The 23,415-nt window shown below is 42.0% G+C and overlaps 1 protein-coding gene across 2 annotated transcripts; it reads left to right on the top strand.

The window, feature by feature from the left end:
- The first annotated feature begins 201 nt into the window (after positions 1-201).
- LOC101852524 lies at positions 202-19,751 on the top strand. 2 transcript variants are annotated; one of them, XM_005112004.3, is made up of 5 exons: positions 202-323; positions 9,150-9,488; positions 10,722-10,996; positions 12,865-12,985; positions 16,070-19,751. In XM_005112004.3, the coding sequence occupies exons 2-5, from the start codon at positions 9,182-9,184 to the stop codon at positions 17,422-17,424; spliced, it is 2,058 nt and encodes a 685-aa protein (XP_005112061.1). In that variant the 5' UTR covers positions 202-323; positions 9,150-9,181; the 3' UTR covers positions 17,425-19,751. The 2 variants fall into 2 exon arrangements, with proteins under 2 accessions (XP_005112061.1, XP_005112060.1); XM_005112003.3 differs by having other exon boundaries at positions 9,110-9,488.
- Positions 19,752-23,415: the final 3,664 nt, after the last annotated feature.

Below are 23,415 nucleotides of genomic sequence, written 5' to 3'. Positions count from 1 at the left end.
CTAGGCTATTCATTTCAGTTTACAAACCTCGAATGAACGTTATGTGCTAAAGTATTCTGTAACATTTTATTTATTGTATATATAAGAATGTGGCTGTATTAAAATCAGTTTTCAGCTTTAGAAATTTCCTAAACAGCACAAATTAAAAAAAAATTGTTTATATGTTAATATAATAAGTGACGTCATCGTTTGTTGTTGTTTTGGTTTTCTAAGCTCAGCTGATAGGTTAGCAAGCTGTCCAAGTCCAAGTGGAACAACGCAGAGCAACGGCGGTGATATTTTTGTTTTCTTTGTTCAGCCGAGGACGACGTACAAATACAAAGGTCTATATTTTGTCTGCATGCCTAATTGTTCCCCTTTCGTTTCTTTTCTTTTTTTCACCCTAAGGCATAAGAATGACAAGGGGCAATGCAATTCAATGCAGGTCCCAGCGAAATTTGGGCGAAGTACAGGCAGGCACAATCGCTTGACCGACAAGAAGCAAAATGTCTCCGCACTTCAGTCACTATTATTACGGAGTGTGTTTTTATTAACATCCCTCAGGGAGGGTTGGGCTAAGGTACAGCTTGCTTAGCATGGTCATGGGACGAGGTGTTCATGATAAATGAAATTTCTGTGCTCTGCAACGCTGCTCTGAATCTACTGTGAATTTTTTACTTTACTCTGTGTTACATATATATGAACATTCCAAGTAAGGCAAGTTCTCCAGTGAGCTGGGTGTTTACTGTTTAGTTTATAAATATTTAGAGGGGAAAAATTACACAAAAGTCAAACCTGTCCTTTTCATTCTAGATCACAGAGAAAAATGACTGTTATGGACAGGTGACCGCTATGGCATAGATAGGCAGATTCTAAGTCATGATCGCAGGCTACAATACTGACATAAATATATAATAACATTATAAATTGTATTATATTGGGCTAAAAATAGTCATTACGAAAACAAACTTTCATTGAGGGCCTGCATGTAAACCACCAACGGTCATTTTTAAATTTTAGTTTTAGACCTGCATGCAGTTGCACTGTTTGGAGGGCTAATTACTTGCAAATTAAATCAGTCATAATTGCCGAAACATCAAATCATGGTATAATGCATGAGCACATCCCTCCCCCTACCCCCCTGAAATCCCCCAGATTCTTTTTAGATCAGGAGGTTATACCCCTGAACCCCCCCCCCCCCCCATGTTGTTAAAAAGTCAATTGCTACGCCATTGGTCCTATATTTGTAAAAAAAAGTTCATAAAAAAATATCCATAGTCTCATAAAACTAATAATTTGAAGAGGATATAAGTCAAAATTTATGTAAAGCTGAAAATTGAATAGCAAGAAAAAAGCTTTAAAATATCTTGAGATGGGTCCATGAATAAAATAAAACCAGACCAACGACACATTAATTCATGTATAGTCACCATAGTGTCACGTATGATGTTCTTCCTTCTCTGACAAAGATGACCTTGACTTCACATCACTGGAGGGGTGGGGTGTGACCGGAGATGGCTGATCAGGCCGATCTTCGCTCGGAAATGTCTGTTGCAGTGGGGGCAGGGGATGGTTGGGGATGGACTAGGCTGGAAGGTAGGGGTTTCTCGGTCTTTTCTCTGCTGCCGTCTCCATTCTTTCTTTCTGATGTATCTTTCTTCGAACTTGGCGACTCCCGATCTTACTAATGAGCGCTAAGCTGTGCAATTGCAAGCAGCTTCTTCCCAGGTGGTATGGGGAAAGTCACAACTCTTCAGGGATGCTTTCAGAGCATCTTTGAAGCGTTTTCTCTGCCTGCCGAGAGAACATTTGCCTTGAGTTAGGTTAGTTCACCGTGGGGTAACTTCTTTGGGAGGCCAGAGTTGTCCATACGGTGAACGTGGCCGGCCCACCGGAGCTGAGAGGGCAGTAGGATAGCGTATGCTCTCCGTCTTGGCCCGCTGTATTACCTCAGTGTCTGGGACTTGGTACGAAGCAGGGTCCTGAGGCATCTCATGTGGAAGGCATTGAGCTGCTTGGCATGCCGGCTGTAGACTGTCCACATTTTGCAGGCGTAGAGCAGGGATGGTAGAACTGCTGCTTTATACACTTTGAGCTTCGTGTAAAGGCTCAGTCCTCTTGGCTCCCAGACCTTGTCTTTCAGTCTGCTGAAGGCTGAACTAGCTCTGACAGTTCTGTAGGCCACTTCCTCATCGATACTGACCGAGCGAGAGAGAGTGCTGCCAAGGTAAACAAACTTATCTGCCACTGCTAGTCTCCGACCATAGATGGTAAATTGGGGCTCTATGTAAGGAGCCAATGGGGCTGGCTGGTACAGTACTTCGGTCTTCTTTGTGGCGATAATAAGGCCGAAATTTTCGCAGGCTTTGGAAAAACTGTCCAGGCTTCCCTGCATGTCTGACTGAGTACTGGCTTTCAGCGTGCAGTCGTCCGCAAAGAGGAAATCGTGGGCTATGCCTGCATGGACTTCGGTCTTCGCCTGCAGCCTCCAAAGGATAAAAAGTTTTCTATCTGTGCGGTAACGAAAATCGACACCGATATCTCCGTTGTGGTAGGCATCGGTCAGCATATCTGAGAACATCATGCTGAACAGAGTGGGGGCCAGCACACAGCCCTGCTTCACTCCATTAGTGAAGGGGAAGGAATGGGAGTACTAGCCACCGTCCTGCTCTCTTGCTGTCATGCCATCATAGAATTGTTGGACCATCACGAAGAACTTTGCGGGGCACCCAAACTTTGCCATGATCTTCCACAGCCCTTCACGGCAGACAATGTCAAATACTTTCATCAGGTCTGCAAAGGTGGAGTAGAGTCCAAAGTTCTGCTCTTGGCTATTTTCTTATAGTTGATGAGCAGCATAGATCATGTCCAGAGTACTGCATCCCACGCAGAATCCACACTGACTCTCAGGGAGCAGGTCACGTTCCAGGTGTGCAACGAGACGATTGAGCAGGATGCGAGCCAGACTCTTCCCAGTGATGGAGAGCAGGGTGGTTCCTCGGTGGTTGTAGCAGGTGTTCGTGTTTCCTTTGCGCTTGTAAAGGTGGACAATCGAAGTGTCTTTGAGTTCCTGTGGCAGCTTTTCTTGTAACCACATGGAGGTAAACAGGCTTGTCAGTCTCTCTATTAGTGTCGGGCCTCCAGAAGCATAGATTTCAGCTGAAATGGAGTCAGCACCTGCAAGTGCCTTGCCACTGGACAGGCGTTTGATGGCGAGCATTGCTTCTTTTTCTGTTGTTGGGTCTGCCAGAGTGTTGTCAATTGGCACTTGTGGTAGTCTTTCAATGTCTTCACTATTGATTCGTTGAAGGATGATGGTCTGTTGAGGACACTCGTGAAGTGTTGTGCCCAGAGCTCGAGGATTTTCTCCTTGTCTGTTATCAGCGTGCCCCTGTCTGCGCTGAGGAGAGGGGACTGCCCTGACGAGGTGGGTCCGTAGATGGCTTTGAGAGCACTGAAGAAGTTCTTCATGTCCTTCCTGTCTGAGTAGGCCAGGATGACGTCGGCCTTCTCACTGAGCCATTTGTCATAGTCGTCGTAGATCGTACTGTACTTTCCTCCTGACCGTATTGAAATTCTCTTTCTTTGAGGTGGAGGAGGGGTAATTGAGGAGTACTCTTTGGAGTCGGTGCTTCTCCTCTAATATTATCTGGATGTGACAGCTGTTATCATTGAACCAATCTTTGTGCTTGCCGGTAGTGGAGCCAATGATGTCTAAGGCAACATCATAGACGGCATCACGAAGACATGCCCACTCTGTTTCCACTTCGGCATGTGGGTCTATGTTGCTTGGTTGTAGTTTTCCCTTTAGCACTTCTACCAGCGCATGTTTGATAAGATCATTCTTGAGCTTGGAGACGTTCAATCGCTTGGCCACTTTCATGCCTTGGGGCCTCCTGGATGGTGTGATTCTGAGGCTCATCTTAGAGATGAGGAGACGATGGTTCGTCCAACATTCTGCACCGCACATGGTCTTTGTGACTCTCACATCCTGTCTGTCTCTGTGCCTGATGATGACATAGTCGAGTCGATTCCAGTGCTTGGAGCGGGGGTGCCTCCATGACGTCTTGTTATGATTGGGCAGGCGGAAGACCGTGTTGGTGATGAGGAGATCGTGGGCAGCTCAGGTTTTCAACAGGAGGAGTCCCTTGTTGTTGCAGTTGCCAACACCGTGTTTCCCTAACACTCCCTCCCACGACTTGTGGTCTCTGCTGACTCGAGCATTGAGGTCACCAATGAAGATGAGTTTGTCTGCCCTGGGTACGGCTGTGATGGTCTTCTTTAGGTCCTCGTAGAATTTTCCTTTTATGTCGTCGGGGATGGTCATAGTGAGTGTGTAAGCGCTGATCAGCGTGGCGAATCTCTTCTTGGGGAGCGGGAGGCGGGCAGTCATCAGGCAATCGTTGATTCCCTTAGGGGGAGCTGCCAGCTTGTTGACCTGGTTGGACTTGATAGCAAAACCAACTCCTGCCTCGCGACGCTCGTCGAGTCCACGACCGATCCAGAAGAACGTGTAGCCGACAGACTGCTCTGTGAGTTGTCCTTCTTAAACGAGGCGAGTCACTGAGGGTGGCAGTCTGTACTTTATATCGGCCCAGTTCGCTGGCAATGAGGGCTGTCCGTCTTTCGGGACGGTTACTCCCTGAACGGTCAAGGAGGGTGCGCGCATTTCATGCGCCAGAGGTGATGGTCGTCTTAGATTTTTTTGAGTTCTTCTTACCGCTGGTGTGGGACCCCTGCCAGCCGCGGGCATGCTAGCCGGGGGAGGGTGAGACAGGCAATTTTTAGGACACCTTTTCTAGTCCCGTCCCCAGGATGTGGGGAGAAACAGTGCTATCCTAAAGAGGGCTGCTTCGTCGCCCAAGTGGCTGCCGAGTTCCAGTGCTGTCTCATTCACTGAAAAGCGACCACAAGGCCTGGACTGCCTACATGTAGAGTTGTGACTACGACTGCCAGTGTGTCCACGCCTGTCGCTTGGCCACTCGTCCGTCGCCGAAGGACTTGAGAAGTAATGAGGGCGATGATGAGGGTGGGGATGATGTAGTCGTGACTTGCGCTTGAATTTGATTTAAGTGAGGGAGAGTTGCGCAAAGTAGTCAGCCTCACTCTCTTGTCCCTGTCCATCTAGTTCCGGTGGCACGACAAAATCGAGACGGCTGGAGATGGGCCAGGAGGCAGCGGATGGCCAGCAGTGTGTTCTTATCTCACTGTGCCCTTGTCGCGCTCTACGACGCTCTGCTGGGACAGCCTTTCTGGCCTTTGAACCATCGAGTGGTTTCGTCTGCACAGTCCGCCGGAGCCAGTTTTTGCATGCCTTGGGAGACAGACCCTAATTTACTCATTAGTGGGTTCGAAACATGACCAGCTACCCTCTACCTGGTTCAGCCCGCCTGCCAAAACGGTTACCGGGGTGTGGCCGCTGCGTATGCTTCAGCTTCGTGAAGCCACAGGTGAGAGTTCAGTGTCAGGTGAGAACCAATGTAAAGAGGGCTGTCCTGAAAAGGACATGGCAGGCCTTCCCCATACAGAGACACTATCCCTCCCTGACCCTCTACACATATAAATGTCAAGGGATTCTCGTGGTCGAGAGGTTAGGGTGTTTGCCTCTTATTCAATAGGCCCCGTGTTCGAATCCCGATAGCGCCAGAAAATTTTCTTTTCTAAAAATGTTCTTCTTCTATGTTTTTTCCTTATCTCTAACAATGTTCTATCGTCTGCTTTCATCTCCACTTTCTGCCCCCATCCCCTCACCTCTTTTGCCCCCTCCTCTGGACTCCTGACTCTGTCTGCAGCCTTTCTCCTGCTTCTACTTCCTGCTGTCTTTTATGGTAGGTAAGATCAAACACCTAGCCTTCTCGGATATGGGCGAAAATCTCAGAGGTCCTGTGTGCAAATTGTGCATGTTAAAGATCCCTTGGTGGTCCAAAATCGATAAGAATAGGCTTTGGCCACCACCTGGGCAAAATTCAAAATTTCCTACCAACTAAAACTGTTTAATGTGTCCCGCACACTCATATATGACCTTTTGTGTTGAGAGTGCCGAAAAACACTTTTTTAAAAAACCCACAAAAAAACATACAGTAATGTCAGTAGGCTCAGTTCATTGGACACTTGGATATCATTAGCAACATTGGATAAATGCTACACTAAATTCTGCCCCTTCTTACTAGTTTAATGCCTAGTCAGGTGATAAAGAATAAAACCAAATTGCTTCTTTAGTTTTGCATTTAGTAGGATGATGGGTTAATGGAAAACTTTTGAAGCATGTGATCGCTATGACAGACTATGAGTAGGTTTTGAAGCTGACTAAAAGAAGTGTTGCAAAAATGGCTGACGATAGCCACATTTGACAGGGACCATAATGCATAGAGAGGTAAAAGACATAGGAAAAATGCAAAGGTGTCATACATCATGGCTGCTGGTATAATAATGATGACTGCTATAAGAGTTGATCTCAAAGGCAGGTTCGACTATCTGCTTTCCCATTTACAAAAATGAAAAGTGTCAACATTTAAAAAAAATACAGACCCATCCTATAGGCTACTGTATGTAGCTCACAGTGATAATTATAACTGACATCTAAATGAAAATGTTAACCTGTTGATCTGGCTCGCTGGCAGGTTCCTTTTTGTTTAAATTTGGGTGTGTACAAATTCTGCTTAACAGCTGCCTCCTTACCGAACTTGACAGTGTGAGCCCAAAATTTTTCCCTACTAATTACAGTCAAACCTGCGTAAGACGGCCACCCATTGTCCAGGAGAAAAGTGGCTGTATAAGACAGGTGGCCGTCTTAGGCAGGACTGATCAAGATAAAGAAAACAAAGCATTCCCATCTGAGGTCCCAATCGAAAGTAGCCCCATTATGTTGTCTTTGTTGGTGTTGTTGTTGGTTTGTATTTCGTTTGTAATTTTTATTTTGTCGCTGATTTTGCACAATGGTGACAATAAAACGAAATGTATCAGACAAGATAGACCGAGTGCCATGTTAAAACAAACACATGGGTCGCCACCACTCGGAGAACGAGGGACGCTTCTGTAACAAGTTCATGTTGACGTCCTTTGTTACTTTGTTACAAATTGGGTAAACAGTAACCACTCATCTCATTTACGATTTGTGTATGAGTTCTGGGCGGGGCTTATGGGTTATGAGGAATCACACGCTCACCTCTCCAGCAGCTGAAAATTGGTAGCTATTGGTCAACAGTGGGAGGGGCCTACGCAACATGATCGGTTGGAGGGACTACCTAACAACAACGACAGGTGATTGAATTATGACGGCTCGCCCACAACGCCAGGAGCCAATGCACAATTTATGACAAAACGTAATGGAGTCACTAAGGTGACCGTCTTAGACAGGTATTATTGCTTTAGTATTATAAGGGTTGTGTGTTAAATTATTGTGACCGTGGCCGCGTTGGACAGGTGCCCGTTTTACACAGTTAAATTATATAGAAAAAACGCAAGGGGGGAAATGGAAAGTGGCCGTTTGTACAGGTGGCCATCTTATAGAGGTGGCCATCAGGGCAGGTTTGACTGTAATTGGTATTGTATTCTCATGAAGTGTCTATAACGTAAAATCATCAAGAAGTTCTCATCAAGTAGAAAAGCAAAAGTAGGATTTAAAGAAAATTTGGACAGACTTGATCAGAGGCTTTAAAACTACCCACTCATTGCATAGAGATTCTTTCCTTTCTGTCTTCAGTGGTGCACTCACTGCTTTTTGGATACATATCACCTGAGCTCAATCCAGTGTCAGTGTCTTTTATCTCATTACAACAAATGCTGCTTTTTGGCAAGTCTCAATCCAAAGATGAATTATACAATCATTGGTGGTAATGCTAGTGCTAGGCCAAGAGGTCTGTCGCCTCGAGTTGTAGGTTTTCTTGTGGGTGTATTAAAGTATGTTTCTGTGTTAGTTACAATTTTTATGCATTGCATATTTTATAATTTTACTATTAATGTTTGATAGTTCTGTCTTGGAGAAGTTATTTCACAATTTACTAGCTGGTGTGGGGTTTGATTTGCTGGGTGGTAAATTATTTTTCCAGGCAGTAAATTTTTTCAGCAAATATTGCTGGACACCCTGTTTGTCTGTCTGTCTGTCTGTCTGTCTGTCTGTCTGTCTGTCTGTCTGTCTGTGTCTCTCTCTCTCTCTCTCTCTCTCTCTCTCTCTCTCTCTCTCTCTCTCTCTCACACACACACACGCACGTGCACACACACATGCATGCGCACACGCACACATGCACACACACATGCGCGCGCACACACACACACAAACACACACACACACTTACACACACTCACATAGTAGCAACAACAACAACACACTCACACACATACACACTGTATGGAGAGAGAGAGAGAGAGAGAGAGAGAGAGAGAGAGAGAGAGAGAGAGAGAGAGAGAGAGAGAGAGAGAGAGAGAGAGAGAGAGAGAGAGACTCCTAATCACCTGATGTGATGGTGTTGTTATGTCGGAAAGTGAGAACATAAACAGTGTCAGTGAGTGATGCTTGATCGCCTAAGGGTGGTATTACTCACAATGGACTTTTCCTCCTTTAGACGAGATTTTGAAAGATGTGGCTCTTCGTGATATGGTGTGAACTTAGTTCCTATACTTAGCATAATTTTCGCTCGAGTTGGTATAGTGTGGAGATAAACTTGAGAGGAGTTTATATTCACGCACACTGAAATTAAGGGTAAGTCTTGGTGATGACACTGTTTTTGAATCATCAAAGATTTTTGTCGTCAGACAATTTATTACAACAAAGGTTTCTGTCAGAGGAAAAGTATGCTGCTAAAAAGGTTAATGTATTGTATCTAGAAAAATTCCGTTACACGAGCTGTGGTTATGTTAGGTAGAGCTTGCTCTTATCTGGGTTGCTGTTTTAGTACCATTCTCATACACACCGAGCTGAAACAATAACGTCAATTTTCTGTTTCCCTGAATTTGTGTTTATATGTGAGTTTGTGTGTGTGTATGGGGGGGGGGGGGGGGGGAGAAGAGTTCAAGTAGACCCACTGTTTTATTACTGGTATTTTTCAATTGTCAACTTCTTTTATCTCTCAGACTCATGTTATTTCATCTTTTGATTGCTTTTACTTATTTTTGATTTTATGAAATTTTGCAGGTCGCCCTCTTGTATGACAGGACTTCTCTCCTTTTCTCAGTTTGTATCTACGCGTTCTGCTAAACTGCAGGCATGGGGGGAGCGGTAAGTTCTGGACAAGACAATGACGAGCTGGTTGATAATTTGAGGGAAGACAACTACATCAAGACGTCTGAGGTGGAAAGGGTGTTCCGGATTGTCGACCGGGCACATTACTATCTTGCAGAGTACAAAGACAGCGCTTACAAAGATCTGGCATGGAAATGTGGCACACTTCACATGTCTGCCCCTTGCATTTACTCTGCTGTCATGGAAGCTTTGGAGTTAGAGAAGGGGATGTCTTTTTTAAACCTGGGCAGTGGAACAGGATACCTTAACACCATGGTTGGATTTATGATTGGTAAGTTATTGTCATCTCCATTTCATGAAGTGATAGACTGATCAGTTAATGGTAGCTTGCATTATAGAATTCCCGGGTGTTGAATTTCAAGCTGTTTTGTTTCTTTGTTAACATTTACATCGCCATTGTGAACTTGCTTTTACTTTAACTGTGACGTCTAGTAGTGACAGCTTGCGTTTTTGCCTTGGGGTTCTCCGGCTGGAATTTGTGAAAGTGATACACTTGTAGGTGTATCCTATAGGCCTACTCACTGTAATTGCATGCCTTCATGTCCTAAGCTGGAGAGTCATTCCTTTTTGAAAATGTATATCTGTATATTTGTGAAAGTTCCTCACCTTGGTCGCCTAAAACTTCCGGACCACTTAACTTTCGAAGTTGGTGGTTGGCGAGTGCTCTGGTGTGGTTTGCTTCTTCTTTCCTATCAAACATTTATTGTCCTTATCTCCCCTCCTTCTTTTTTGTGTTTGTTACTCTCTTGTAACACCTCTAATCTTTGGCACTTATTTATCTGTATTGTGTTGCAAGTGCCGTAAAACATTTACTAAAACTAAACTAATTTTCAAATTTGAAAAAAATTAACAGTGGTTCAGAACCATTTAAAGGATGCACAGTCGTATTAAGCCCCTGCAGGTGGAGGACCCTATAGTTTTACTATGGGGGAACAAAGAATACACCTGCCGTGCTACTGCGTGTCATAAGAGACGACTAAAGGTGCATAGGTCTTGTCGCCCGAAAAGTGCCAGTTTGCGGTGGGCCAACTTCCCGACTCAGTAAAAACAGCCAGTTACAGAAACATGGACAAACATGGCTTTTTGTTTTTCCATCTTGGGAGACGGAGGAGCTTCTGTATCAGCCGGAACAGTGAAATACAGCGGACAAAGCTGAGAGGACTCTCCTGACCCGAAATCCTCTCTGTCGATCAAGTCTCTTCGGATTACGTCATGGAATGTTCGCACCATGTATGAAGCAGGAAAGAGTTCTCAAGTAGCACAAGAGAGGAAGAGATACAGGCTGCACATACTAGGAGTCAGCAAAACACACTGGATATAGTCTGACGTAATGTATTAAAAAAACCAAACAACCCCCCCCCCCCCTCCCCTCAACAAAACAACAACAAAAAAACCCCACACTGTATAGAATTTACCCCCAAAACTTAGTAAGATGTATTTGACCAGGTCAGCCGATTTGCATTGCATTAGGTTCTTTCTGAAAGACTGGGTTGTATTTTCACAGGTCCCTATGGCATCAACCACGGAATTGAGCTGCATGAAGATAATGTGACATATGCCAGGAAGAAGCTGGACAGTTTTAAAACTGCAAGTCGGAAATTTGACGACCTTGAACTGTGTGAGCCAGAGTTTGCTGTTGGCAACTGCCTGAACCTTGCCCCTGAGAACCGCCTCTACGACCGTGTCTACTGCGGAGCATCGTGCCCCTCGGAGCAGAAAGAAGCCATCCAGAACATGATCAAGATCAGTGGAATTCTTGTAGTTCCTGTCGGGGATCAGGTGGGTGCTGCTCGCTGGTCTGTTTTTGTTAATGTTAAGAATTTCCCTTCCCCTCCCCCCCCCCCTCCTTTCCCCTCTCCCAGACTTGGTGTTTGTTTGAACATTTGAACATACTCAAAAGCATAGCCTTAAACTTTTCATTTTAATCAGTAAAAATGTAATCTGCCCTGAAGGTGGTTTGAAAAGAGGAAAAGATGCAACATTAATTTATTCTTTGTGTATAAGAAATAAATTTGGATTCTCAACGTCTTTCCTATCTTTTTTCGTGCTGTGCACTTTTCCTACAGTAACATTTGTTTCGACTCAATACATATTTTATAACCTTAACAGAAGGAGCAACCCTCGAGGTCCATTTTCTATGTTTGTTGCCCGAGGTCAAATATAAGTCTTCATATAAGTTAGGCATAGAAAAATCTCTTGATATGTACAGTCGAACCTGTGTAAGACAGAATCGCAAGGGAGCCAGAAAAAAATCCCATCTTAGACAGGGGAATTTAGTGGGGAGATGGAGGGGGAGGGGAGGGGGGATTCAAAGGCCCAGCTGGTGGGATCAAGGGTCACTTTTCTGGTCGGCAAGCAATTGCAAGTGGTCAACAATTCATACCCCTCAGCTGCTATCCTCTCTGATAATGACATGCGTCAGTCTTATTTATCCAATTACCCCCAGTGCTTGCATTTCATAGGACCACTGTTTGACCTATTAAAATCAGAAATGTTTGAACATCTTCTTTGCTTCAACCCTTAGCCCCACCCGTCGGTGTAATAAGCGCTGTCAACCAATGCCGCCCCTCACCGCCTTGTAACAATGATTCGAGGAACCCTTTGCTCGGCTGGCTGTACAATCAGGGCGGCAGGCATTGGTCAAACTCATTTCACACCTCTGGCCTCTGGCTACCATTGAAAGTTCCCGGGGAACCAAACTTGCGAGTTTTGTTTCAAATCAGGGCTGAGCGGGCAACACATTTTCCGTCTTAGACAGGTAAAACCCTCGGAAGGGAGCGGATTTTTCTTTCCGTTTCCGCGTTTGACAGGGGGGAGCTGGGAGATTCCGTTAAGACAGGTTTCCATTTTACTCAGGTTTCAGTTAAGGCAGGTTCGACTGTACTTTTGCTCTTGCATTTCTACAGCAGTTACTATTGAAACGGCCACCACCTTGAAAATAAACAATTAATGTCAATCCCAAAGGCTTTCTTATTTACTTACCAATTAATTTGACCAAATTTGGTGAGGGTATACCTGAAACAATGCCCTATCTATCAATGTAACAGAGTATTTGTGAAAAGGTGTAAAAAAAAAGAAGAGAATTTTCACAATGTATATGGTGCTTTTCTAAATTTTGGTGGCATAATCTCTTGCCAAAGGAAAAAAATTAAAATTTTTTGAAAATGTCTCTGTGTTACATTGATGACAGCAATGCCATCTATGTTTCCTGAAAGTTTCATGTCAAAGGGATGAAAACTAAGGAAGGAGTAGGGGGGAAACTGCAACAACAACAACAACAAAACGGTATGAGATAAACGACAATTATTGTGAAATTCATCTCATTTCCACCCACCCTCATGTTTCTAAAGGCAATTTACAATGTGAATAATGATTTTCTCAATTGTTTACTTGGTATTTTTAAACAGAGAAATGGTTGACCTTTAAGAATCAGCCAGCATCTTAATTCGCGTAGCTTGACCCAAAATTGGCCAAACTGAGGGTTGCTCCCACTATTAAATAAGCTTTTGTTCAACTATGTATAAAAGTTTTTATTTCTGTATGACATAAAAAAAAGTTACAAGGGCATGACATTTTTCTGAACTTTTGTAGTTTTGCATTATTATAGAAATTATTACAAACAACCTTTACACTACACCCCCCACCAGCTTCTTAAAATTCGACGCTTGAGCGAGACAGAATTCACCTCAGAGAGTGTTCTGCCTGTGTCTTTTGCCTCCCTGGTCCTACCTGATCCGGCCAATAAAATTGGAGATCCCATCATGCTTCGTAAGTCTTAATTTTTTTGCTACCTCAGAATTACAAAGTTTTGTCTGCTCTGTTCCTAGTTTCAAGAAATTTGACGCTAAAAATTTTGAGTTTCACAACTTGTGAAGCATTTTTGAATGCCATTCTTTGAATATTTTGATGGCGACTCTGAATAATCTCATGATTTTGAACAGATAGAACATTTGGTGTGTGACCTCATGGTCATAGTAACTCAAAATGGCCAAAATATCAGATAGAACTTTGAAATTCTAAGGTAGCGTCTTGTCTTCGAATTATGACCTGTTGAACAAGTGTGGGCGATTTGATTATTTAAGTCATTTGTCTCTTAGCAGCGTAAGATCAGGTAAATATCACATTTGTGTCACAACGTGAGATCAGGCACTCGTCAGTGTTTGGGTAAATGGAGTTGTTGGTATATTCATAAAGCCTGTTCATTTGTCTTGCTTTTGATGAACAAAAAGGCCCATCCATGTTGAACAGAAGTCAAGATGATATTTGCGTTGGGGGTCACTTTGTGTCAGAGGTAAAATTAGTGAGAAAATGGCCGCCAAAGTTTGGTGACTTTTGAAACTTGAGTGTCCTTGAAAACTAAATTTACATTTTCTGCGCCTTTGATCAAAATTTTTCTGTAAAGTTCTCACAAAATGTGTTTTTAAATAGGTATAAAAGGTGTTGAGCCCAAAAAAGAAAATTCAATAAAAATTATCGAACGGATGGCAAAATGTCGGATTCTCCGATTTCGTTATTTTGACGAGTGCCTGATTTCTCCACACTGCAACACATTTATCTTATAATTGCTTAAAATAAGGTCAGTATTAGATTCACTGTTTTCATAGTTTATTACAGTGGAGTCCACTTATAACGAGTCCTGAAATAACGAGAAGTCTGATATAAAGACACTATTCTAAAACCCTGTTTTCCCCTTCTTTGTCTTTGTAAATAAAATGCTGCTATAACGCCATCAGGGAAACACGCGAGTCGGTTATAGCGGAATATTGCTGTTGCTATGCAGTTGAGAAACTTGTTGGTGATCTAGCGAAACAAAGAATGGGAGAGCCCATGTGTGCCAACAATGACGACCGGAGCTAATGAGTGGGGAGGGTGTGGCATGCGCAGACAAGCAGAAAACGTCGCGTGATAGGCCAGCCTAGTCGAAATTATCAAGGCCTACCATGCCTCTCACTTCTCCGTTTTTGGGGATGCAGAGATGGAGAGGTGACAGTGCTGTGTTGGATTGAGCGAATGTGTGACGTGGGCAGGGTGTGGTGTGTACCCAACGTACGCCAGAAGACGGAATGCACCACAGGTGTGGTGGGGTTGGGGACAACACAGTTAGTCTAGAGCTCTTTCTGTCTGATCGCCAACACCGAGCTGTCAATATCACTAGCGCTAACGAAAGAAACTTGATTTGATTTTTTATCAAGTAAAACCTAGAGGCCTTGTAGAACGAAATTCTCTTTAGGGGAGATAATAAAAAGAAATAAACAGAACACCAAACTCATAGATTAGGCCTACTCTATTATTTCCCTTGAGTTTATTACTGGATCCCATATATAACAAGAATCTTGCAATGATTGATATTTCTCACCAGTTCCCTCCTTCTCGATATAACAGGGCATAGGGCTAATATAGCATTTATCATGTTAAATTTGCCTTTCACTAGTTAAAAATGCTATTAAATTATTATACGTCCTGTAATTGTTCAACATTTTGCGAATGTTAAATTTGTCTTGCAGTTATTTTAAATTAAGCCAGTGTAAAGATTGGCGTGCAGTAGTTAAAATTTATGCTAATATTTTGTTTGGCTTGTAGTTTAAAATTAAGCTAATGTTATATTTGTTTTGGGGTGGTTAAACAAATTTGAAAGGACTGAAGATATAGCTTCAGATTGAAGGGAAAAGTTCATTTAAATTCATGTTTTATCTTTATTTAAGTGTTTCTGTTTCTCATTTGAAATTATTGAAGATTTAATGTTTGCATGGAAACTTTTCATTTTAAGGTGTTTCTAGGTTGTGATTTTCTGTGCCTGAACAGAAGTTCTTTTTGACTGGTTACAAAACAATTTGTGCTCGGATAGGGAGGCATCCCCCAGGCGATGCTTTTGACTGAAGTGTCTATAGGCCATCCCCAAAGGGGGGGACATTAACATCCCGAGTTTTTATGCACAGTAGAATTGTAATTGTAAATGGGCTGATTCATCAATGTCATGCTCATAACTGTGCCTGAACTGTGACAGGGGACTGCTGCTTTTTCTTTCCTAATCCTTACTATCGTAATTTTTCCTCTACTTCTTTTGTATGTTTGTCACACTCTTGTGACCCACTAGTTCCAGGTTGCCTTGATAGTCGAAGCAGACTTTGTGCTGTTGAAGCTAGAGAGGTGAGCAGAGTAAGTCTGAAGGACTTCTCTGTTGACATCCACCCCTTGGCGCTCAAACGACCTTATGCAATTGCGAACGCTGTGAAACCTCTACTTTAAAAAAAAAAAAAAAAGGGTAGAGAGGGGGGTCCTTACCCTGCTGATCCTCGGTACAATGAGCCCCGGCCATAACAGGACAGTCGGGATTGATGCAATACCCTTTTTTTACTGTGGATCACATCGGGGCAGTTCGCCATATTGGATGCTGTTCTGTTTCATTTGCTTCCTTCTGCTGTCTTGTCGAGTGTTTTCAATAGGATTTTGTCAATGGTAGGACCACTGTTATAGCCGAGTATGTCTGTCTGAATTCCAGCTATAAAAGAACTTTTTCACTATACGTTATGAAAGACCGTACTCATAATTTTATAATAAGTCTGCTTTAGCCGAAATCCTGAACCTGACTGTTATAAATGTGGCCCACTGTAATAATTAGTCTTTCAACAGGTTGTTGCTATATGAAAGAGACACTAGATATGTTTTGATTCACTATTGAAAATTGATACTTTGGGGATAAAAATCTGTCCGAATCCAAGAAGAGCTCAAAACGTTGACATTTTGATTTTTATGTTGCTTAGCTGAAAATGCTTCTGATATTACCATGCAGTTTTTGTCTATGGTTTTAAGATCTCTCAACTATTGTTTTATTTTTATCTGTTTTCTCAACAGCTGAGGTTGATCCATTGTCTCTTCAGTGCATTTGCCGTCTCGCAGTGAGAGAGAGCATCCGGAAGAATTTTGACTTTCAATTGCCTCCCACTGGAAAAGTCTCCACCTCAAAGTCTCGGAGGGTCAAAGCTAAGTTTTTATCACCAGAGAGGGGCCGATACCCGCTGGATATATTGCCCACTGCACAGGGTTTGATGATTGTTGGGGCTTTCAGTCACAGCGACGATGACGATGATGAGGATAATGATGATGAAGACGAAGAGAGTGACTATGAGTTCCTAGACCGTCAGCTGCAGAGACATGCCTTTGAGCTGAGAAGAGCGGGTGCAAAGCTGGCAAGTCGAGTGAGGGAACCGAGTCCTGATGAGATTGACTCAGACCTGTCAGATAATGAAGAAAATCTTGGTGGAAACAGTGCAGTAGAAACACAAGATCTCAATGGAAATCAAAACGTATCGATGAATTTCTCCCTGTCCCTGAAAACCCCTGGAAATGAACCTACTACAATAGAAAGTGAAGATGGAGTTACTGCAAATGATGAAGAAGAGGCCGATGACAGCAAGGAGTCTCATGGAGACAATGGTGAGCGCGAAAATAGAGCAACTGCAGTGAATATTGTGCGCGGAAATGAGAGCATGTTGGCTGCTGGTAGCTCCCAATGGGAGGGTGAAAATAATACACAAGTTGTCATAGCATGCTCTTCCGGCTCAAAATTAAGGGAGAGGAATGCTTCGCTGTCTTCGGAGGAAGACATAACCAGTTCAGCATCATGCGCTAAATCTGAAGCTATTGAGATGGCAGTGAGTTCAACATCAGGGTCAGCGCCTCAGACCATCAAGTCGTCGTACAGCACGAGTGCCGATACATCGGAGACGTCAGGTTTTGGCTCTCTAGGAGAAGACCTGCCACACCTCGGGCTCCACCAGTCGCTGGGCTCATTGAAAGATGATATGTCTGAAGGTCCGTCAGCTTATCACGAGGCGAGGAGCAGCAGCGTAGCTTCTAGCGGAGATGATCATCAGGCTCAGAACAGGCGCAAAAACATGTGGCCGAAGATGGTGGAAGCAAGCTCCAGTCTTGATGAGGAGAATGAGAAGAGTGTTTTTGAACAGGAAGAAAGTTCTGACGCTGGTTGGATGGATATTGAGGATGATGATGATGATAATGATAGCGAGGACGAAGACAGTGATGCTAGCAGCAAGCCTTTGAGACCAGTATCTGATGATAAGATGGAGGAAGAGTCTGGGGAAGCTGTTGCTCCCCGTGGTCCTGATTTTTCAGCTTTCTTAAAGGATAAAGTCAACACCCTACCCATTCCAAATAGTTTGAAGGCTTTTATTTTGTACTACAGATAAATGGTTTCCGATTAGATGAATTCTATTGTTTTAAATCTTTGTCCTGCCTAATGCAAACCCATATCCCATACTTATGATGAAAAGCAATTGTAAATCTGCAAAACCATAAACAGTTAAATGGCTTACATGACACACACACAGTGTGGTATTTGGTAGACAACATTATGTCTGTATACTTGGCCAAGTTTGATGAGCCCTTAAACCTATATAAACTCCTAAGGTCAAAGGTTTTGATTTCATGTCCTGCATAAATTTTGAGCTGCATATTATTTTCAGGGGTTTTGGGGAAAAGAAAAGATGCTATTGCAAGAAAGTTATTCCTGGCATAAAACTCCCATTACCTGCTACCTTCAAGTTTTGTACTGTAATGAACTGCAGTTTTCCTTCGGATGGCCTCTCCTTACATATCTAAAGTATAGTGGTGTCCACTTCTCAGCAACGCAGATAACAACAACCTCCACCCGTGTGTGTGGGGGTGGGTGGGTGGGGGGAGGGGAGGAGTTGGTGTGCAGATTAGCCATTTTTGAAAAATTCACTTAGCAGCAACTTCCGCCTAAGAACAAAAAGGCTTGAATTCCAAGGGAGTTGCTGTTGGGTGGACACCACTGTAATATATTGGTATTGTTCCATTGGAGGTTCAAACCGTCGTGGAAAGTGTGTCTTGTGTGAATACTGTATTGGAGGCACAACAAGGTATGGAATGGGAGCAGCCGAGTGTCAATAGTAAAGAGCAAAAAATTTATTGACGTTTTATTTTGTCTTTTGGAGCGAAGGGCATTGCAGAGTGTTTTTATTCGATTTTTTTAATGCGCTGAAACTGGAATCTTGAAGTATGGTATGATACTATTTGTTAAGCCATCACTGTTGATATAATATGTATTTGTGTGTTTCTACTTTCCCTTTGATGACACCCATTTAATGCGACATTTGTTGAAGGTTGTGCGTGGGTTGAAATGCTTCTTATGCAACATTGATGTGGGAAGAAAGTGAAAGTGCTTATTCTTATTGTATGAAATGTGATTTAAACCAATGATTATTTTCGCTGTGGGATCTGTTTTCTTTTTTATTACATGCATTTGATCGAATTTGCAGTGTACTAAAAATGTCCGATTTCCGTTTTGGAGACTTGTTTGTAAGTAATTTCATATGAGATTCGAATGACGGGATGATAAGATCGTCACTTGAGTGCTTTGATGTCTTTCATGCATTTTTGAAATTCTAATTTTAAATCATGCACCTGGAGTGATTGACACTCTTATGTATGCCATGTACATTGGAACATGTTAATTTTTCTGTATAGTAACGGTCATGTACTTTTGAAAGTTGTTCCATGAAGCATGAGATTTTTTTTTTTTCAACAGAGAAAATTCAATCACATATTATCTTTTCCAGGATCTGACTGTAATCATGATGTAAAAAATGTAAAACATTGCAATTGAAATGTTCTGTATGTATAAACCGTTTATATATATGTCATGCATTCAATAATGAACTATCTGACCTTACATAATTTGTGATTTGATGCTGCTTTTTCTTGGTCTTTAAGGGTTAAATGGGGATGGAGGGCTCAGGATGACTGAAGATGCTTGAGCACCAGTGCTTCATTGCTTCATTTTGTGGCTTTGGAGCTGATTTAAAGAGTGTTTTAAATCTTTGCCCTTTCAATGTTGCTATTACCACTTATAAAGATGTGTTTTTGAAGTGAAACATTTGTGTGGCTGTCAGTCATAGCTTGCATGAAGCTCACTGTTATAATTTTCTGCAGGAATTTATGAAGCTGGCACTTAAATATTAATCCACCCATGCTTTCATCTCTGCTCAAGAGAGTACAATTTTCTTTTGCAACTCAGCTCTGTTCACTGAATAGCAATGTCACACATTTGTGTCACTTCAAGTTTACAATGCTAAGTAAATAGTTAAATACTTTGCTATACAAATAGAATAGTTAGCTGCTCAGCATTCCACTATAGTATGACAAGCTAAAGTAGCACCTTAACAAAAGCAGTTAATACCTCTCTCAATGAATAATTCATAATGGTTCATTCCACTGTGTTCTTTTTTTTTCAAGACTAATATGAGGACAAGCGTCAATCTTTGTTGGAAACCTAGACAGCCGTCAAGGTCATTGTGTGTTCGTCAGTTATTTTTTTTCCCCACAAAATTTTGTTCCTGCAGCTTCATACTTGAGTTGAAGTTACCTCTACTGTATTTGTATTTCATGTTTGTGTACAGATACAAATTTGTTGAATCCCAGGTTTTGATATGTGGGTCTACCTGCCAGTAGTACCTTCTCCTTGCTACAGATAAATACTAATAGTCTTTGTGTTCTATTCTCTTTGGTTTTGCATTTTGTGTTATGTGATGACAGAGTGTAAGGCTGACTTAGCTAGTTTTCCCCACAATGCAGATTGCAGTGAGTACATACAGGATAGGGTCTGGAGTCTGTACTCTTGTTTCATCGTCTTGTGCCTCATTAGGTGTGTCTTATATTAGATTTATATACAGTTGAAATTGTTCAACCCAAAAGGTTGACAGGTCGACGTCTTAGACTTAGACAATTTCATTATGATTTTTAACAAAAACGCAAGGGGGAAAGTCATTTGTACTTGTGATTGTCTGGGACAGGTGGCCGTTAGGGAAGATTTGACTGTATTAAGTGTCTGCTACTACGGTACATCTGTCTCTTCATTGTGACCTACATTTGACTCGCTGTTGCTCTTCCCTTTGCTATGGTCTTCTGACATCTGTTTCCTGGTTTTAAAGTTGGTCTCTGTCGAGGTCATGACTTATTTGCAGCAATCTTTGTACCCGAGAGGAAGTTAACCTTTTTTCCCCATTCTTTCTTCATAGTATCCTCTAGCTGTCCGCGACAGGCTGGGTAGAAGCAGCTCCCCTCCTGAATGACCCTACTCCTTCAGAGTACATAAAGTGGGTGGTTGGCGGGTGCTCTCGTGTGGTTTGCCTCTTCTTTCTTATCAAACTTATCGTCTTATCTCCCCTCCTTCTTTTTTGTTTGTTACTCTCTTGTACTCCTCTATTCTTTGGCACTTATATGACCTTATTGTGTTGCAAGTGCCATAAAACACTTACTAAAACTAAAGAGTACATAAAACACTTACTGTCATACAACTATTACCTTACTTTGTGCAGCATGATGTCTTGACCTAATTATCTTCTTGATCTTACAAAGGAAAATGATAACTTCTGTCCTTTAGTATCCTTTTGAAGTAAATTTCTGATTTAAAAAGTGGTATTATACACACAAAATGTTGGGGCTCTTTATTCGTAAACATATTTTTTTAGCACAGTCCTTTATTCTTTGCTTTTTGTTTATCTATTATTTCCTGTTAATTTAAACTGTATTGCCACGTCAGTTTTTGTCTCTTCAAACAATTTTTTGTTCTTTTAAGCTGCAGTGTTCAAGTCTTAACCCTATCCGTACGCCCTGGGGTCATTTTGTACCCCAGGGGTTGTATTCTTCACATCTTAGAATACTTCTAGTTCTAGTACGAAGATCTCCTTGAAACTTTCAGTATTTCTCAAAAAATCATTTTGACAGACTGCTATGCAAAGCGCACGGACCGGATTAACGAGTAAATTTCCTCTTTGGAAAGTGGTGGCTCAGAGTTCACCACGTCGTATGGATATGATAGTAAAACATGACGTACGGATAGGGTTAATCAGCTCTCTATTTAATTTATAATGTTTACTTCCATTACCTTCCTTCAGTCCAGGCAGAAGTGTATTTTTCTGCTGTTTTTGTTCAAGAACTCAACTTTAGTGGAAGTATACAAAAGTCTATGGGATGTTGAATGCATGATTTTGTTTAAATTCCGATCTCCATTTTTAAAAAAAATTGCGCTATGAATTAAGGATTCAAGGAACTGGCTCATGCGCTTCAGGGTGTGTTATAGTTTTGTTTTGCAGAAAAGAAATGCTGTTTGTTCCTTTGAAATGTACACATGTACTTGTATTTTACTGGAGCTCATTGCAGAAGCACTCAGCAAATTTTTTTATGCTGCTGTAGTGATGAAGTAGGCACAATGGCACTGAGTTAACATAAAAGAACTGCCTTTTTTCTTGTAAAGATTAAACTGCTTTCTGTGATTGCAACTTTTGTTAATCCAGTGTGATCTTTTATCTGAGTCTCAAAAAGTATAAAACATTATTTTTTTTACGTAATTGTCACTATTTAAGCCCAACCTGGAAAATTCAGTAAAACTGAAGTTCTTGTATTATAATCTAAATACAAATTCTGAAACAATTTTTATATTCTATGGCTATTTTTGAAACATGTAATTGCTTTGTATAGTCTAGACTGAAAGGTTTTTAGGTGGGGGTTTGGGAATGAAAAGATACATTGTAATTTGCATTTTCAGCAAATGAAGTAGTTCATTGATGAGATAATGTATGTGTAGTTCTTTAGATGCTTCCTGGACAATCAGTATTTTATGAATGCTCTTAGGGTAACTGAAAAATGGGGATATGCGGTGGCGGTGGGTAGTGAAGGGCTTACGGGCTTGAGCCTCCCCCCCCCTCCCCCCCCCACAACTGAATATTAAATGAAAGTTCTTAAATAACAAAATAACGAGTTGAAACCATTAGGATCACACACAATGAACATAGTGATCAACTTGGCGACTTGCTCATTTATCCAATCACTGTTGTCACCGCTTACAACTATAGTGACCTAACAGCTAATCAAAAGATCAAAAGTCTTTAGGGCTCAGCAAAGGATAAGCCCATTCCCACGGCCTGTCCTTAATGAAACTCTTCTTGAAAAAAGTTAGAAGACTTCGGGAAAAAAGAACACTGTACCGAGGGCTCACGCTCTCCCTAGCCCTGACAATGGGGTAAAAGTTTACAAGACACTTTCCTCCAGTGACACAGTTACCTATACACTCACTGGACTTTTGTAAGGTGTGTTATAATTTTCGCGACTGCACTGCCTTATCCAGTTCATAGACAGACTTCGTTTGAAGTGCTGTTTCCGCAAATTTTTGCTTCTGCTGCTGAGATTTAACAGTAATCATGTCGATCTAGATCAAATTAGAGGGAATTTAGAGGGGAAACCGCTTCGTCCCCACCATCCAGAAGAATTTAATTTAGAACAAAGAGATGGAAGACAAAGGTGACTCTTCTCATATGAATGGTTCTCAAAATGCCGTGGCTTTCCCTGAGTATAGAAAAACCAAACCATCACTCTCTCTCTTGCCCTTTTTAACTCCAAGTGGACCATAGGCCATCAACAGCATTTCTCCAGCGAAGCCTGTCCTGTGCATCCTTTTCTAGCTGTTTCCATGATGTAAAACCATCACTGTTTAAATTCTTATTGCTTGTCATTTTGTGGTAAAGAGGTGGAATTAAGCAACCTAAGCCCCACCGAAATTTTGGTCCACCCACCGCCACTGGGGAAATGGAGAGTTAATATGGTTTACATGGCAGCTGGCAAATAACTCACATTGTCTCTGATTGTCTTTCTTTTTTTTTCTTGTTCCTTACAAGAACTGAACTGCCTGCTTCTAAAATGATCTATACTGTATTGAAAGAGGTGTTAGTGTTACATGTAAATGCTAACTATCAGAGAACTGAGATTTTCTCATGCAACCCACACTATTTGCAGCTAGTGCATGTTTTCACAGCTGCTTTTTTTTCACAATGTTTCTAATGCTCTGGCTGTTGAGTGGTGGGAAACATCAGTTATATTTTGAAACTTTTCTGAGTTATTGGTCCTAGTCCTAGTCTGTAAACCCCCCCCCCCCCCACCTACAAAATTTGTGCGGTGGTGATCTTTTTTTGGTCAGTTCTTTGATATATACCAGGGGCCACCACACTCTTTTAGAAGTGGACTGGATAACTGAGAATGGCGAGCATGGATCAGATATCTATGTTGTTCAATGCAATACCCTGAATATGTAAAAAAAAATTAATGAAGGCAACCAATCTATTGTTTTATCAATACAAAAAATACAAAATACACAAAAAATGAAG

Source organism: Aplysia californica, unplaced genomic scaffold, assembly GCF_000002075.1.
Source record: "Aplysia californica isolate F4 #8 unplaced genomic scaffold, AplCal3.0 scaffold01163, whole genome shotgun sequence".
NCBI classification, from domain to species: domain Eukaryota; kingdom Metazoa; phylum Mollusca; class Gastropoda; order Aplysiida; family Aplysiidae; genus Aplysia; species Aplysia californica.
The sequence above is the reverse complement of the archived record's forward strand: the minus strand, read 5'-3'. Positions and strand labels throughout refer to the sequence as shown.

Coding starts and splice junctions, on each gene's coding strand:
- LOC101852524 (XM_005112004.3), top strand. CDS start 9,182: ATGGGGGGAGCGGTAAGTTCTGGACAAGACAATGACGAGCTGGTTGAT. Junction 9,489..10,721: donor CATGGTTGGATTTATGATTG/GTAAGTTATTGT, acceptor GTATTTTCACAG/GTCCCTATGGCATCAACCAC. Junction 10,997..12,864: donor TAGTTCCTGTCGGGGATCAG/GTGGGTGCTGCT, acceptor ACCCCCCACCAG/CTTCTTAAAATTCGACGCTT.